This window comes from Melanostigma gelatinosum (genome assembly GCF_949748355.1).
Source record: "Melanostigma gelatinosum genome assembly, chromosome: 1".
NCBI lineage: Eukaryota > Metazoa > Chordata > Actinopteri > Perciformes > Zoarcidae > Melanostigma > Melanostigma gelatinosum.
Window position 1 is genome coordinate 14293069 of NC_136634.1, and position 19066 is coordinate 14312134.

The 19066-nt window shown below is 42.1% G+C and overlaps 1 protein-coding gene across 1 annotated transcript in view; it reads right to left on the bottom strand.

Annotated features, from left to right (window-relative positions):
* Positions 1 to 12380, bottom strand: part of wwox (WW domain containing oxidoreductase) — a 118106-nt gene extending 105726 nt beyond the window's left edge. The window contains exons 1-5 of the mRNA XM_079297296.1: positions 12158 to 12380; positions 11291 to 11355; positions 10971 to 11028; positions 10656 to 10825; positions 1866 to 1972 (exon numbers count right to left, since the gene is read on the bottom strand). Of these exons, the coding sequence (XP_079153422.1) occupies positions 1866 to 1972; positions 10656 to 10825; positions 10971 to 11028; positions 11291 to 11355; positions 12158 to 12264 (507 nt within the window). The 5' untranslated portion in view covers positions 12265 to 12380. The remainder of the gene's footprint in view (positions 1 to 1865; positions 1973 to 10655; positions 10826 to 10970; positions 11029 to 11290; positions 11356 to 12157) is intronic.
* Positions 12381 to 19066: the final 6686 nt, after the last annotated feature.

Sequence of the window (19066 nt, forward strand, 5' to 3'; positions counted from 1 at the left end):
CAATCTATAATGTCAGGCATGAATGTGCCAAAGGTGTTCGTTAAATGTGTTAAATATAGCAACAAATGCTTTCCATTGGATGAAAGATGAGGTAGAAGTACCAGGAACCGAGTGCACCGTTTTCTGTGTACTGTAGCTGTTCCTGGCAGAGCACAGTGTGATTGGCTGGGAAGGAGAAGCCCTCTGACCCTGCACTTCCTAACAGCCAGCGGTTGTCCTGACCTGCCCATTATCCACCGGTGACCCCGCTATTATACCCACTGTCAGTACACGACGCTACGCTGAGCGGCACCGCCCTGCGCCGCAGATGAGCCATCACTTTCTCCTCCGAACAGCAGCGCCTGCCCGCACAGACGGAGAGTTAAGAGGAGGAGAGAGTTCAGAGTAATAGTAAGCAGGTAGCGCGAGGTCAGAGGTCCCGTGCAATCGGGACAGCAGTTCCACTCCTGGCAGCCAGAGCGGAACTCTGAGAGAGACCTGGAAGTAGATATGATGACCTTTTGTACAGAAGACCCCAAAATATACCTTCTTATCAAAATGACCTTAACGCAGGAGCATGGGAAGGCGAGCAGAGTCCATCCATCATTTTGAAGATTAATCCTCCTCTCTATTCTTCTCCTGAATCTATTAATAATGTCACCAGAGGGAAGAATTTGCGGCAAAGATTTATTCTGATATTGTGACTTTTATTCATTAGCCTATAACAGGGGGATTCCTTAAGAAGGAAATATGGCACGCTAATTCACTGCTCGTGCTCTATCTGAACTATACAGAGCTGCAGTAACTCCGTCCTTTCATTTGCTGGCAATCGGCAGATGTAACGCAAATAGGGAAGATTATCATTTACACTATGAAGTTCACCCATCATTTTATCTTTTGAAGCAACTCTAAGCCGCTTCCATTGGTTGATTCACAAACATTTAACAACATCGCGGGTAATTCTGCAGCAGGTGTGAAGCTTGAAAATCAATTTGACTCCAAAATCTGGCGCTTGGATCGGAGCTTTTCCTCTCTCATTTAGACAAAGCAGTTACATTAATAGATCTGTACACTGGATTTCGCACTGTGGAGCAGCACTAACAGCCCCAGGGGCATACTTCAATTAGAGACTCGGGTGAGTTTAAACACTGCAGATCTACTCTCGCTCAAAGTGTTTGTCTCCCTCTTTCCCTCCCTCTCAGCCCGTCTCTCTCTCTCTCTCCCTCTCCATATCTGCGCACAGCACTCACTCTCCTTCTCCTTCTTCCTCAAGTCCTGCTCTCTGTAATCAACCCAGTGCTAATGGCTTATTCTTTCTGCTCCAGCACCCACATTTCACTTGTTTATTTTCCCACACTCGTAAATCTGGAGACGCGTCACAAGCGCAGCGATATTAGAGCAATAATCTCAGGTAATTATCAGATGCCCTCTCTCACTGAAGTTTCTTCTCCTTTCCTGGAAAATGGGCAGTTTGTGAGAGCCTAGATATGAATACTTCTTCTCTTAATGAATAAAGGCTTTCTCTTTAACATGGGGATCAAATAGACATTTGGATCATTTATTTTCATGTCACTGACATAAATTGCACCACGCAATTTAATTTCCGCTGTTCACATTGAAGCAAGTCAGGAGTATTTTCATTTCTAGAGCCCAAACAATAGAGCTTTGCTATCTGAACAACATACAACACCACTATAGTCAGATTCTTCATTTGGTTCAGGAAAAATTCGAGGGTCTCAAAAGAAAGAAAGTGACCTCAGGAAGCGGCAGAATCATCACTTTGTCAGTGGGATCAATTCATGGCTGTCTCGTCAGGTAAATGGTTGCAATCACAAGACTTTCAAGCCTTTCGAGCATAATATTGGGGTTGTTAAAGTTCCACTCACCCACTCCTGCTGAATGACGCTAACTGCCTTGCTGGCCCGGGACAGGTTTCGACACGCCAGGATCACGTGGGCGCCATGAAGAGCGAAAGACCTGGCTGTCTCAAAGCCTGAGACATGATCAGCGAGACAGAGAGACGGAAAAAAAGAGAAGAATGAAAGCGAGCAATGCTTCAAAGATTAGTTTTTTCTGAAGATAACTTTGATTCTCAGAGGTTGAATCTAATGGGGCGTTGGGGGTGGTGGGTGGGGGGGGGTGCAAGTTAAAATCCCTATCAATTTTTCATATATAATTTCTTTCATTGAGTAACCCAGTGGTCTAGTCGAGGGAGTTAATCATTTCTCTCTGAAGTGATGAAACTGATTGAATTATTGTGGTTCAAGACGTCCTCCTCTCTGCTTAGATAAAGTTTGGGATCCGACTGCCAGCTCTCAGGAAGGTATCGCCGCTCACGCCGGTTTGGAGGAAGTTGTTAATAATGTCGGGAATCACACAGCGATGACAGTAATTATGAAAACATGGCTCGTGATGGAGGGAGTCAGATGAACAATCGAACAGACATGACATTCAAAGTGAGGCTCGGTGTGATATTTCAGCACATCAAAGTGCCTCCGATAAGGACGTTATCCCGTGAAACGGGGTCCGCGGATGCACACAGAATTTATCAGTCCAGGACTTCATGGCTCCATCCAAATCATGTAGTCACGATAAAACTGACAAAAAGAGGGCGAGAAGTTCATTTCTAAATTACAAGTCCATTTCCACCCATAGGTTGAATTCATTTATGAGATTAATTCTTTTTTTTTTCCTTCGCCGCATTTTTATTTCCTGTGACATTTACTATCCTTCAAAGTTCAACAGCACCGAAGCGGACTCGCACTTTGCAGTCCCACCTCCCACAGTAAATACAAGCCGCAGTCACACTAATGCTGCACAGGGCGAGCGTCCTCACTGACACACTGACGGGCACAATGACGTTGCGGCAAAGAGGGTCTGAGAGGCAGTGCGTGAGAGGGTGGATTAATATGAACTGTAATTAGATTATATGCCTTAATCTGATTTTCATTAGCAGCAAAACTGGGAGGCCTAATTGTGAGGAGAGTGTTGAGGACTAATATCTATTACAACTCAAAATTGGAGTCGGATTGGAAGCCCTCTCTGACAAGTGAAGCATGGAATTAAATTATATGACACCTTATTAGGTGTAATGGAGGGGACTGTGGCTGTGAGCGGAGATCATTTCACTCACAGGAAATGGAAATGAAAATAAAAACAACATGACAGAAAAAGAAAAGGGAGCGGCGTGACTCCCGGGGTAAATGTGCGCTTTGAGCAGCCGTCTGTAGAAGGCTAAATGTCACAAAATCTTCTCAATGTCATACAAAGTGTTCACTATAATTTAATCCAAACGCTGTAATGAAAAATAATGGTGGTGAACTCTGAAAAGCTACGGATGATTTTTTCATTAAGATTCCATATTTACAATGTGTGTAACAGAAACAATCCATAAGCCGCAGATGAGGAAAATAAAAGGATTACAAACTTGATTTTTTCGTTTAAAAGCTTGATTTTTTTTTTTTTGGCCTTTATAAATTAAACAAGAGTACTGGCTGCTGGTAAACAACAACACCTCACACTCACTTGTTGTGTGTACAAACCATGAAAGTGAAATTAATCGACGCCAGTGTTTTCCATAATGGAGAACAAATTAGAATATGGCAGCGACAACAGCAGCAGCACCAGAGCCATGTATTTCCAATGACAAATAACAAGGGCTTGACATTAATTGTGAAATAACGAGAGTGGCGGTGCTGTAACAGAGACTCCACGCCCTCTCACCCGTGTTGCCGGCGGAGAGGGCTGCACTGAAATGAGTTCCTGGTCGGGTGTACAACAATGAGAGTCTGTTCCAGCGTTGTACGCTGATGCTGGAACATGACGAGAGGTCAGACGAGGGTTTCTTTTGCTCTGGCGGATCGACAGACGCCACAAGCTGTTTTATAACACACAGGAGGCCCGACTGCTGCGCTGTGCTGTAATGATCTCTCAGGTTCTTTTGTCTAATCAGACAACGAGAGAGCAGAGCCTTCAGTGAGAACTTTTTTTCTTTCTTTTTTTTAAAGCTTGGAAATGAAGTTACACAATTCAGCCTGGTTAAAGCAGACCCTTTGCTTGTCTGCTTGTTCAATCTGAAGACTCACAACGTTACAAAAAATACAGGAAGTGGCTCAGCTATTGTTGAAAATGTGTTTTAGTGTAATGTATAAAAGGCATAAAAAAAATTGTGTAAAATGTCCATTAAGCAGTGAATGCTCTTCATGGTACATTAGGATCCTGGCCCTACTGCTATCCCCCAATAATGAGTGTGATTTAGTGATTTCACGCTTTGTTTGTCGTCCCTGCCCCGCCGCCCCTCTCCGGATCCCCCTCGTACACAGGTGTATTGGCTCAATGTAATGAGATCATTACCAGCCTCGTCAGTAAACGTGTTTATTTGGCAAACGGAGCTGCCTGCTCCTTCTCTCTCTCTCTCTTGATCTGCATCCAAAGAGGCATTTAACTAAAATAAGCTCCATAGTACAATTGGGCAAACAGAAGCCAATTCAGATCATTACAGGACCTGTGGGTAAACAGACATGGTTCCCACAATCCCCATTCGACAGAGCTCAATTTGTGCTGAGAGAAAAAAAAAAAACACGAGAGCAGCAGCGATCATGAACAGACTCCATATCACCCAAATGAATTATATGGCATTTTTAACTGCAACACACAACATCAAAATATGTTGTGTGTTATATTTCTGAAGCAATGAATAATGTGATAAATATGTGACTTGTAATTACACAGTTTATGTCCTTGTATCTCTGACTGGTTTAATTTGGTGCAGTCGACCTGATTTATGCATCGCAATTCATTGGTTGGTTTGCTGTTTATAACTTTGTACGTTTATTGAGGGGGATGTGGATCACGTGGAAGCTGCGGTCCCCCCTCCATCTCGTCCAATAATCACACTGCACTGTCACTTCCTAAATTCTACCCCGAGATCATATCTTATCCCCTCCTAACTCTCTGGCCGTGTCCGAAACTATTTACTATTTAGTGCACTTTATTTACCGTCAGCCATCTTATTGGAGTGTCAAAATTCAGAGTGCGAAATGCGGTAACAGTGCCCCTTGAACATAAAAATACCGTCCATAGCATGTACATTCATCAAGAGGTCAATACTGATGTTTCTCTAGAAATAGACAGGAAGCAAGGAGCGATGGGATAAATATGTCGTATACCATGAAAGTGTAAATACAAAGCAATAATGGGATGCTGCTTCCACTATTGATAAATATTAAGTATATGATCCTGAATTGTGTTATTCATGCCACCGAGTGCCTGTATCTGTGCATATATTTTGCAAAATAAGGCTTTTTCTTTCTTTCTTTGTATTATCGCTACTTTCAGTGAACAATTCCACATTTTATAGATGCAAATATTAAAGTTATGTGATGATGGAAAAATACTGATTCATAAGTGTTCAAAATATCGCTTCACAGCTCAATACATCGTGAAGTATTTCAAGACTTTTATGTAGAAAGGAGTGAATGAGTGAACAGCTAGAAACAGAGACTGTCCTGGTGCTGAGTGCACCTGTTCCTGCTGCTGCTGTGTATTTCTTGTCCCAAGAAGTGAGGAATCACACACACACCCCCCCCTCCCAACTCTTTCTGACTTTTAAGATCCCCTCTAATTTCCCACCATTAGTCCAATAGGAGGGAGATGTCACCCCAAAAGTGGGATGTATTGTTAGTAATTACAGCCCAAGGTTGAGCTGTTCCAGGCGAGAGCACTGGAGTGGTTCTATTACCCCTCCCTGTCCCCTTCTGCCTCCTTCCTACCCCCCCCCCCCCCCCCCCCTACTGCTGTCACACCATCCATGCAGCCTTATCTAGTGCCCCCTCCCCCCCCCCCCACTCTCTCTCTGACCCTCTGTGTCAACCTCCAAATCCCTACACAATCTCATCGTGGCCTCACGTCGCCCTGGTCACCCTGCTCCTCCTGCGGCCAGCCTTACCTGACGACCTCACACTGTGGCCGGTACACTCGATAAACACACATCAAGTCACACACATGCACAAGGATAAACACGGACCCCAGAGGCCTGCTCATGCACATAACTCCTGAGCATTGGGGGTATTTTCATCACTGTCATCAAACCCCCACCCCCCCACCATGTAACTTTCATCCCCTCATCATCCGCAGACCGTAAACTCGATAGGTCTATAAACTACTTGACTACACACAATAACCCAGTACCCTTTCGTTTTATTTTACCTATACAGCCTTTAAGCACATATATGTATTCCATCCTCTCTCTCTAACCACTTCACTTCTATTATATTAGAGCTGTAATCATTATTGAACCCTTCTGGCCTCCAGCATAATGCTCTTTGCATGTTACACCAGTTTGGGTCTGCATAGCAAATTCCATCCAAGGTTAATAAAGTTAAATAATTTGACTAACCAACCATAACTGGTTCTCATTACGTAGCCAATAAACACATTCATCAGAGACGACATGAAAGGCCCGAAGAGGAAAAGAAATGAAATAAAACTCTGCTTGGATTTTTCCTCAGTGGCTCAGTTCACAAGCTGACACAAGAGGAGACAGAGCAGGACACGGCCCGGCCGCTCCCCCAGCGGACACACACACACACAAAATACTATCAGACTGCTGGATATGAACACAGATGCACTCTGGATGTCGTCTCAACCGCACGCAGCCACTCGGAGACGCTCAGAGACGCAGGCGCCGCATGCCACCCTCACCAGGAACATCTTTTTATCCATCTAATTCCTCCCACTATGAATAATGCATTTCCCTCCTTACCGAGGCTCGGGTTTAACGCATCACCGCGCGGGTCTTTAAGGGGGTCCTTATTCATAAACAGCAGCGCAGTAAATACCAGAGCTTTGCAGCCAATTTAATGGCAGTTATGCTTAACAAATCTGCCTCAATCTAATGATCAGCCACAAAGCTAGGCTATGGGTTTAATCTGCACACAGAGGCTCCCCCGGCTCTGCGACTCACTGAATATGCTTAGGGATCTCTCCATCCAGAGAGAGGAGAGCACCGGCCTGACACTTAATCCTCCCAACACAACACTGGGATCAACACGAACATGGGACAATGTTAGTCTTTCATGAATAAGAATAACATTCAAAGTCCTAAAACACTGCGGAGACGATGCATAGAGTTACTGGAACATTATGGAACGCTCCTTTCCAGGTCCTTGCTGTTCCCTGTCTGGGTCTTTTCTGCTTCTTATTCCAGCACTGACCCTGACCCTGAACGGCATTACCATGAGGGATCTAGTGCATGCATTTAGATTGAGTAGAGCTTTGCAACTGCAAGGTATTGCTCCACAACAAGCCACTGTATCAAAGGGCAGAAAAAGTTCAGGTACAATGCTAAACATGTCGGCATAAAAACAATAATAAACAATGTGCAATAATATAAGTTGTGAGGAGCTCTAGAATTCGAAAAACAGTTATTATTAAACGCGAAAGTGCCCTTATTAAACAACGTTTGTCTGTCAGACATCAGATATACTGCACTGCGATTGAAATAGACATGGGAAATAGTTGTGTCAACATGGACATTATATTTAAGTGAGACAGAGGGTCAATATGTTATTTCTGACCGCTACTCAGCATACGTTATGCTGACAACATGGCAGCTGCTATAACAGCCCAAGAATGTCACTGCTCCCCAGGTAGGGGGACACATCTATATGTGGTTACAGGTCCCAAAAGAGATGACTGCATGTGCAAGGAGAGCACAATACCAATATAGTCATGCCTCGACAGAAAGAACAAATATTGTTGGAGACTCTAAACACAGGTTTCAGCCTTAAAGATAAGTGTGGGGAAATACACAATAACAATTTTACATTTCAAATTCCCAAAACAATGTGCATTTATTCTATATTTTGAAAATAAAGTATTTGGTCTCTGAACCCAGTGGGTGCCAGAGATATCCCGACAGTGGCCCTTTAAGGACAACTGTTCCATGGACCCCAGTAAATAACTTGGGAGTTAGTTGATAGGAGGGGAATTAGAGCCAGAGCAGGAGTGTGTAATGGGGATGGATAGGAGGCTCAGGCCTGGGTCAAAGCCGCTTAGGAATCAATGCAGAGGTACAGGTGTACAACCACAGGTCTATAAGAGTAAGAAACCCTTTAGAGAGGGAGAGAGGGAGGAATAGAGGGGGGGGAAGAAACTGTGATCATTCATTTCCATTATCACAATTACAAACACCATTCAGGTTGGTACTGGTTTTTAATTTACAAAAGAAAGCCGAGAGAGGAAGACTGATGTTGTGAACCGAGCGCAGTGATCACGTCGGCAAGACGAACCGCATCACCGTCTCGCCTCCCAGCACGACTGCAAGGAGCCTCAAAGCTGCTCACAAAACCAGACACTATGACATTTCATGCATAAATAAACTTGTATATGTGCATTTCATCTCCACGTGCATTAAGAACTAAATCAAAGAGCTGAAATGTAAATTTGCTAATTAAATAATATCCCACCATTAGTACTAAAAATGTCACATTTCCTGTGGGGGAAATAAGCACTGAAGAAAATGGAAATAGCCTTGACACTTGGATTAAAACACTATTGATGCCATTAAAATGCTAAGTGGGTCCAACCAATTGGCATAACCACATTTCACTAGTGGAATGTCAAAGGAGCACACGAGTAGTAGCAATTACTATTAGAATGCTGTTAATTATGGGGGCTGCATATTTAATATGTGGTAGAGTAAAACAAAGGTTATGTTAATATGGGTTTATTAAGTATTCACACACTGTAAAAATGTCTGTGCGTCGGAGCTATTTGATGCTTTCTTTTGAGAAAAGCTGCTTTTTTTTCCAGATGAACAAAGTTTCATAAACTAAATACATCTCAACAAATCTTAAATGTGGATTATCGTTTTCATTATATAGTTTTTAAACTAAAGGCAAAAACCGGCGCATGTGAAGCACTTAATATGATAAGGTTTTAATACCCCGACAGCACCAACGGCGTGGACCTCCTGTGCCCTCTTGTGGTGAACATTACATGACATTTTCTCATCATCTTCTTTCATCCCCTTTAATGGAAAGGCCTAATCATTTTGTTGAATTTCAGAAGCCACAATATTTGAGCAAATGTTGTGACAGTGTGCCTCAAACGTTCTCTAAGATAATGATGGAGTCGCAGTGACTGGCAAAAAAAAAAAAGCCATTTCATTCAGCATTATCTTATTCATTAGAAATTCAAAGAGGTACCCTTTACATTTGATGATTTTTTATTTATTTTTTTTGGGGGGGGGGGCATTAGTCTACTGAAAAAAATATTATTTTTTTTCCCCACAACATCACACCAGAAGGAATCGCTGTAGTCATTCGTGTGCAAGTCAATACCTGAGAAGGTGAAACATCGACACAAATGAATTATTTCATTTAAACATTAAAACATTAATTGTTTAAATGTTTAAATCTTTCATGCAGCCTCTCCTCAAGCTCTCCGTGTGCAACCACAACATTCAAGTTTGATTCATCTGACTTTCCTTCCATCTTTGCCAATTATATTTTTGTACTTTGCCAATGCCACACGTTTTCTGATTCTGATTGTGCTGGTTATTAGTAACCCTGCTTGTTACTCTCCGATTTATACGTTGGCATTTGTTTTTTTCATAATCTGTATCCTGGGTACAAACAATAACTAAATGTTTGTCTGTATGAATGTTCCATGATCAAGACTTCCTGAACCGTTTACTACACGGCAGCCTAAAAAACAGAGTCTGAGTTCAGTTCAGTTGAGAAGACAATCAGAAACCTGCAGCTTGTGTATTGAAGACGAAATTCATTTAGATTGTGTCTTGTGTGCTGTAAAAAATGAAATAATGACATATCTTAATTATAAGGAACATACTGTATATGTGTGTTTGTATACTGCATGTTCATAATAATAACATTGAACTGTTTATAGTGCAGCAATTTAAAATCATACATCAAGAATTCAAGACAATAACATTCCGATAAGTATTCTTTCTATATGACTCCCTGAACGTGCACATAGATAAATAGATAAATAGACAGATAGACGGAAGAACATCAAGGTCAGGAAGGCATTTAAGTTCAGTGTGGATCCCCCGGCTGCTGTAAATCTGCACTACAGTGCTGCACCTCTTCATACACACACAGCAATTACACTGATGTGACTTTCATTGGGACAAAGAATTTGAATATAAAGACAATTAACAATTTTATGTTTATTTCATTTCCCTCATGCAGTCATTATCTATCCCGAACAAAGCAGCGAGTCTGAATAAATGGCCACTACTTGTGCTAATTTAAACTAAAGGAAAGGGGAAATACATTTGTTTCCACACCATTATATAGTGAGCAATGCATTTGCTGGCTACAAATGGACACCATTCATTACAGTTAACAATGACATCCAATTCAGCCCAGCTAATGAACTTCAATACAACCATGTTCAGTATTAACGAGTGATTTGTTGAGTCTAAGTGTATCATTTTGGAGGCTAATGTTGATGAATGTCAAGAGATGGGAACTTGCAGGGAGCAGAGAGGCTCTTGTCGAGCCCCCTTCCACTACAGTGAAACACCACCCCCACCTCGTGGTATCATACTGGAAGCACACCTTTACTACAGACACACTGATGTTTTTTTTGTACAGCGATAACAAATCATTGAATTGGTAAACATATTACGGTTTTATGATGCTCACCAATGCCAGAGTTGCCTCCAGTAATGAGGACAACCTTGTCGGAGAAATCCCGACCCTGCAGGATCTCCAGAGCAGCAGTGTTCCCATCATACCGCTTTGACTTCACCACCACATCCTCCACTGTAAAGGCCTGCCGCGGGTCAAAGTAGGTGGTCCGCTTGTTAATGTGGCTGAAGAATGACAGAGGAAATAGGATGTTATAAAAGAGAGTTCATCCAAGATTTGTACAGTTCAGTATATCCTGTGAGGCCAAGAAAAAAAGCTCATTTGTTTCCTCTATTAAGCAAACAGAGGTTCAATCATCAAACTACTTACTCGACATAAATCATCTGTCCCTTTTCATCCGTTTCTTCCTCCCAACCATACGGTAAATCTGTGGGAAAAGACACATTTTCTTTAACAGCCAGAATCCATAAGAACAAAACGAATATCTTTGCCGCTGGTGACGGTTACATTACAACAACAAAGTTCGTGAAAAAAAAGACACAAATCCGCCAAATCCGATGTTTGTAAAGGTACGGTTAGAACACCATTAAATACAACCAATTTGAATATGTTCCCATATGCCTTGCGTTTATGTCTGGCCCTCAAGCAGATATAAATACGTGTAAAGACCCTGAAACACTACAACAAACCTCCAGCACAACGTTTTTTCTTTCCTGTCTTCGGGTGTTCCCACTGTGTCTTCATCGCATCATGGCTGTTACACAAAGACAAAAGAATTTTGGTAAAAAATGACCCAACCTTCTTCTTCACTGCATGTCATTTATTTATCGATGTACTGAGGACACACATTGACATGGTGTAATGTGGCATTAATGTGCCAGATTTAGCCAAAAAGGTTCATTTTCATCTGCAGCAAAAAAACACATTCAATTAAGTACACGGCGTAAATGAAACACAACCAAATAAATCTGTTATAGAAAAGGCACACAATCATAACAGCAGATGAGACAAAATATTACAAATGACTACAAAAGTGTGAAATTCAAGAAACACCAAGGACACGTTCATACAACAAAACAAATATGTCTAATATATCAATGACAGACATTGATGTAAAGAGAAAGATAACATGCAAATACCATGTTGGCACTGAAATTCTCCAACAATCATGATATTATCATTTCTAAGTAAAGAACCATTCTCTGTCTACTTCCTGTCACCACGAGCAGCCTAGAGCTCTGTCCCACCACTGATGAGGGTTTCAGGATTGTATATTCAAAGTGCAACTCTATCACGAAGTTATGCCTCTCACTTCACTACAGTACTTCATACTACTGCACAGTCTTCATAATAAACATCTTGCTTGCACAAATTGGCACAAAACCTTCCAAAACGTGCGCCCATGGACTCCATGCCATCGTGTCAGACATCAGAGCTTATCTGAACTGGTGTGTTGGCTGCAGGCTGATAGCACCTACACGTGCCTTTGCTCGTGAACAAACCTGAAGCTGAACATGTATCGGTGGTGATGACATACGATGAAGGATTCCACTCACTTGGCATAGTAGACCCAGCCATCTTTCGTAGACCTCTCTTCCCATCCGGGAGGTAACTCATCCTCACTATCTGTATCGTCCATGCCTGCGAATTTTAGAGCTGCCATAACTCACACTTTTATCTCGTAAACGACGGAGCTACGAACACGAAGCCTGTGAGGAATATCTGGAATAAAATAAATGAATGCAACTGTGTCTGAGCTGAGAATTACCAACACAGCACTTCACCGGGGCACTTCCGCAATAACACGCGGTGACGCAGGCCGAATGGCCTTTTGGGAAATTGAGGCTGAACAAACGTGCGTCATGCGGGCTTTGAGTAATTGAACTTCCTTTGCAATTTTAAAGATGGAACCGCATTAGTTTCAACCAGAGAGGAACAAATAAATGTAGAAGAGATGTAGCACTTATTCTAAGCACAATTATATTCCTTTTGATGTTCTAAATGTACAGGACAAGACCAAAGGCAGTCTGAACTGAGCACTAAACCCATCAGCACCATCAGGACACACTCAACATCCAGAAATAATGACCAAACACAAGCCACAGAGCAGGCCTTTACTGCCTCCAAATGGCACACGTAAAAAAAGTAATCAGAGTAAAAAAAAGGGGAAGATTAATAGCCTTCCCATTTTATATAAACATTTTATATAAACATTATATATAAACATTTTGTATAAACATTTTGTGGAAACATTTGTATTTTATATGTTTAGATTTTATGTTTGTGAGAAATGTGTCTCTTTATGTCTTTAAAAACCAGCTTTCCTTAAATTACTCCTTGATGGAAGAGTAAAGATTTGCATTGATTTGAACTGAATTAATTTCATGAGTATTATCATTAGTATTATTCAGTCTGATAAACCACTGACTAATATTGCACCTGCTGTAAGACATAACCAAAGAAATCGATAGCCATGACCAAGGTCTGAAATGAAGTTTCTTCTGCACCTGCCACTGAACAATTATATTTGATGTAACCCTAATCTTTGACTATTCTAATTTATGAATTGCTTTTTAAAAAATATCAGTTTTGAAATTAAGGGAAAACTACCTGCCAGGTGACCAGGAATTCGTACCCGCCACAGCCAACATTTACCCTGTATTTGCAGGTGCATGCAGGTGCTAATTTCCTTCCCTGGTCATGATAACAGACATATCCCATTCAAATCTGATGCCTTTATGGAGTATAGTCTGTAAGGCAAAACGTTGCAGCAGTTAGGGCCACCTAAGCATGTACAAAGAAGCTTTATCCCGCCTCTGCTTTGTAGCTTGCCACTTTCCCCCTAACACATTATAAAGAGTGGCAGCATTGTTCCGTATCCAGAGTGAAGCTGCTGGCTACTTTCTTCCCTTCCATTTGTGCAACTCCTGTTTGTTGGTGTAGTGATTAAACTATACTGCTTTAAGTAAGCAGTTTCTGTTATCGCTGCGGAGGACAGGGAGAGTGGTCTATATTCTGGCTGGATAATGACTTCCAGAGAAACTTGAAATATGTGACACTTGCATGCTTTATTCACTGACTTTGAAGAATCTGCTGACACCTGGTCAACCAGGCACGTGGTTTAGTATAAATGCCTGCAAAGATGCTTACTTTCTTCTTCCATATTGCAAGCAGAGTCTGGCAGTTCCTCCAGTTCTAGTTGTCCTTCTCAGAGAACGACCAATGAGCTTCCCTTGGCTACTATACCTAACTCCCCAAAAATGTGGAGCAGAGGTCAAGTTGCTGATTAACTAAAGCATGAGGATCTTGCTGTTATCTAGATGACTTTGCCATGATGGCACAGTCACAAGAATGTATGATATTTCAGATTGTGCAACTGATGCATAGCTTAAGACAATTATACTGGCTGGAAATACACTCCTTGACCTGGCAAAACAGTACTGCACCCCCAATTACTGTTCACCGTGACTGTTTACGTAGAAACAAACGTTGAGGGACTGACGAGCCACGTCTTCAGAACAGCGCTGCCCAACAAATTCCTGCCACTCAGGCTCCTGTCGTGTTATGCTCTGGGTCTAAGACATAGACAACAAAACAAATGTTGTTTGCTGATATAATCTTGACTCATGGTCCACTTTCTTTTTTCCTGCAGCTTTCAGCTGCATCACAGTCTTCATCGACTGATAGAGTTTGTTCAGTTTTCCTGTCAAAATACTATTTCCAAGGTCACAAATTAACTCTCACGCTCAATGTTATGTAACACAAAAGATGCATATTTCTCAAAGCAATCAGGTGTTCAAAGTACTAAGTATTGTACTTTCTCAGTATGAATTTTATAATACTTCTACTCCATGCCATTTGATTTCAATGGGTAATGTTGTATGTTTTACGCCAATACATGTATCTAGCAACAATTACTAGTTATTACATTAAGATTTGACATAAAAAACAAAAGCTTATAACATATTATAGATTGATTATAGATTCAACTATCCAACAGTCTAGACATAATTAAAATTAGCTCCACCTCCAGAGGCTATAACATTAAAATCAGTGTGAATCAAATATTATACAAAGTAAAATAGACAGAGGCCACTCTGTTGCATAATCAGTACTTTACCTCAGTAAGATATTGAGTGCATCATCTTCTATTCCTAAACTGTGTGATTGCTGCTTTTGCTGATGTAAAAGATGTGAATTTTTCCATCACTGGCCAATACGCTATAAATACCTACAGTATCTGGCTTCTTCATAAAGACCGTAAACTTTATATGCGAAGATATAGAGGATGTGACAGAAAGCCTAGAAACAACTGCACTTATCTAAACATTTAAGATGTAGGGAACCTGATGGTGTGTTGTCATCATTTAGAACTGATTCAACTTGGCACAATGGTTTCATCAACAGATTTGCTTTAAGTTAATGTGATTGAAATGGGCTTCATCGAGAGGAATAAAGTGTAATGACATTACTTCCCTCTGTATCCTCAGCCACAGCGCATGCCCCTGGCAGTAGAAGGGGGAGGGGCTAGGAGGTGGGCCGACCAACTGTAGCCAAGTGTGTGTGTGTGTGTGTGGTCGTCTCAACGTTGCACGAAATGTGTCTCCTCTCAGCAAAGACAGAGTAACGGGAGACGTGCTGATCAACGGTTTTTCTTTCTATTGAAAGTTTTTTTTTTTTCTCGCCTTGACATTGTGTCGATATTATACTCTGCATATTAAAACATTCCGCTTGTAAAACGCAATATTTATTAAGAGCTGCCGACTTCGTTTCTACCAAAGAGTGTCCCCTCGATGAAGCGCTGCGATGCCCTCTGATTTTATATCCCTCCTTAGCTCGGATCTCGACCTCAATTCCCCCAAATCTCTATACTCAAAAGGTAAGATTTTTTACTTATATACACGCTATCAATAGGACACCGACCCGGTTGTCCTAGTTAGTTCACCTCGAAGTATTACGAATGTCTTGATCGCTCCCGTTAAGCTGCTAGCTAGCAGTAGTTAGCTTCTTTTCTGCTGTTAGCCGACCAAGCTAGCACTTAGTTAGCTGCATTTGGGCTGAGCACTGGCGTGTACCTGGTTGGCTAGCTGTGGCACATGCGTGGAGGACCATGATACGTTAGGCTGCTCGTCTAAATATAACGGTGATACGAGAGATCCCATCGATACGATACGGTGTGTCATTAACTAGCGGTCTCGTCTGATGGCGAGCATTAGTACTATCCGCTAGCCACAGTTACGTGAGGTCGCTTTCCAGTCACCACATTGTTCATTGGTTTAATGAACTAAAAGTCATAGTGGGCTTCTGCGGAGGTGTGTGTGCATGCGTGTATAGTGAGAATATGTAGTACATGCATGTGGTTTTTGCGTATCCTCCTGGTTTAACGTTAGGTGGTTGTGGTTTAACATCATGTGTAGAAGTGAGACAGAGTTGTCTCTCTCATACTCTCTGGTTTCACGGACAGAATGAAAGCTCCGGACATGCCAGTGTCCCTGGCAGGATAGAGGGTGCTGCCACTGGTGCCACACATTTAATCTATAATACGTTCTGGACACATGTCTCACACACTCTTGTTTTATTTTTAGGAGGGTGTTGCGACATCAATTAGGAGCTAGGCCGTTAAGTCTGAGTTGCCAGCTGGGCCGGTGGATTTGTACTGGCTTTCAGCAGCACTTTGTCTGCAGGTTGGTTTCCCTCTCTGTTACCAAGCGTATCAACTCGATGTGTAAGGACACTGTCTGTGAATCTGCCACTCAACACTGGCATCTATCATGCTATTGCTTATTCATGAGCCAGCCTTGTATGCTGTGTTGTTGTTTTTCACTGCTCTTAAAGTGGTAACCTGAGACTCACAGATTTATACATTATGATGGGACACTGACTGACAACAGGGTTTCCTGTTGTTTGACCACATGTTTTAGGTGTTGTCCACATTTTGATGGTTAACAAATATCATTTATACCGAATACAATCTTTACCTTCCAGCTGTCGGACCTGCTGTTCTCACATTTGTCTCACTGCTATGTATAGGGCGCTCATGAGCTAGCAGAAAGCACTGCTATGTGACCCTGACATGCTCAGTTGAGCCTACCATATGGTCACACTGTCTCACATGTCTGTTCAGTTGTTATTTAATTGTGCCTGAACTGAATGTATTCATTTCAGTGCGTTCATCCATTAGGCTCCATTTGCTGTCAGTCACCTGAGACATATGAGAAGAAATGAAAGTGCCCCCTGGAAATAATCCTTTCAAAGCAACGCTGCCTCATAACTTTTATCGACACATCCATGTCTATTTGTTTATTGTAAGCCAGCACAGTGGTTCCTCGGGCGAGGTTGACGACCACAAAGCTTGTGTTTTTAGAACGATCAACATACTTGTGACATGCATTAATGTAGATTTTATGCAAATGTGAACTAGATGTTCATAGTAGTAATTGGGTTATGTCTTAAGCTGGAACCACTGATCTGGTTTATCGGCTCGACATAAGCAGGATGGAGAACCAAATAGAGTATCTGTAGCCATTCATTGGCAGTATAACTCAGTGTCAAGGTAAACAGAGATGGTGTAAATATAGAAAAATGGCGTTCTTTGTGTGCAGGGAGGAGCTCGTTGTCTGCACTCTGGCTTGAGCGTGTCGTTACGAGTTCAAGAGTGGAATTAAAGGAACTATTTTTGGGCACTGAGACACATTCTCAGTCTGCATATTTTTTTCATTTGCAACAAAAATGGAGCCATCATGTATTGTCTATTCATCTGTCACCCCCCCCCCCCCCTCCCTCCCCTTAGCCCCAAAACAGCTGCAAAGAATAAAAATGGACTGGTGACCTTGCCATTTGGCAAAACCTTTAAGGCATGTGTAATGTGAGCGGTGCATAACTTTGAGATGATGTAATTTAATTGTCCTAAGTGTATGTTTAAATCAGTCCGCCCCCTGTGTTACAGCCTACTTTTTTGGGCATGCTCGGTCAAGCCTTTAGAGCGCTGCACATAAACTGTAGAGATGTCATCTGACTGCTATAAAAGCAAATGGAGACCAACACTAATGTCCCTGAACAGATCAGTGTCACGTATTTAATTGGGAACAGTGAGAAGTTAAACTTTATATTTCTATTCAACTGAGATTTACGAGTAAGGTGATCGTTGTATTTTCTCTTGATAATTAACAATGCAAGAATGTGTGTCTGCCCAGGGTAAGCACCTCGTTCTGTCCATAAAGTAAGAGAAGGTAGATGAAGGGACTTTGACGGTGTTGAATGTTTTCATGTAGATGGATGGAGCTTTTCATTAAAGCACTTTTTGAGTCAAAACGTAATTCGACACATTGTCTCCAAACACTGTTTTGCCTACTGTTCCCTCCCCGACCAGTCGGGCACATGCGTGAGTTGGAAACACTGAATGAAATGCAGACTGCTCATTTACATTTGGGGTAAATCATGTATGCAGAAAGAAGGAAGGTGTAGCAAATGATTAATGACTAACATGTATGCCCCATTTAGACCAGCACGGTGACATATAGTTTAACCCAGTGTCGTCTCCTTTTGACCCGTCCATTGCCTGTCATCCAAACTAGATGCCAAACGCAGTGAACAGGCATTTCTGTTCTCTTTATTATATAATATAATTCCGTTTTTTTTTAATAACTCACTGCTGCAGATGTGGTGCGAGTCTGTGAATGGTGACGACATGCATTTCTCAGCGAGTGCTCTTCGTTGCATATGAACGGGCTCCAGGCAGGTTGAACGTGCACTCGGTGCTCGATCCACAGCATGCACACATCTCCTGTGTGAACCGGTCAAGGCTGAGGTCATGTCGGGTTGCCAGTCAATCTGTAGTGCATCATCCATGCACAAAGACTCTTCTCTCTCTTCTCAACAAAGCACAACAGACACAGATGGAGGATTCTCGTGAGAACCCTGCACACGTTGCTATGTGTGTAAATACACTGTCATGGTTTAGAGGGACAGATCACTCTAACAACAGTCTATAGGTGTCATTGTGAAGTGTCTTCACAGCAAAGTTTTTCAGTTAGTCTATCACAGCTCTTTCTATATTTGGAAAGAAACATTGCTGATGAGTTGTTTTAAAAAAAAATGTAATTTGTTGGCACTTGGAGCACCAAAAAAGCTAACGCCGTTCAGCTCTATATAAAACCCATTAGCTATGGATGAAGAATGGAGCTGGCCTCCATCTCCGTGCGTTACGTTTGGCCCGTCCGTGTGAACTACAGCACTGTGTGGCTCTTTGTTGTAAGCTGTGGGGATTTTGTGTTGTCACTCCCTCAACAGCATCGTCACAGAAGTGCCAGATCATGTGTCTTGTCAGTGCTAAGTCATAGCTGAGTATCAGATGACTGCTACACATGCTCGGTGCCGCCGATGCACAGCTGAAATATCCATGTCAGGGTGTTGATGGGTGCCTGTTTCTAAGCAACCAAACTACCCAATCCTGTGTTTATCTGCCA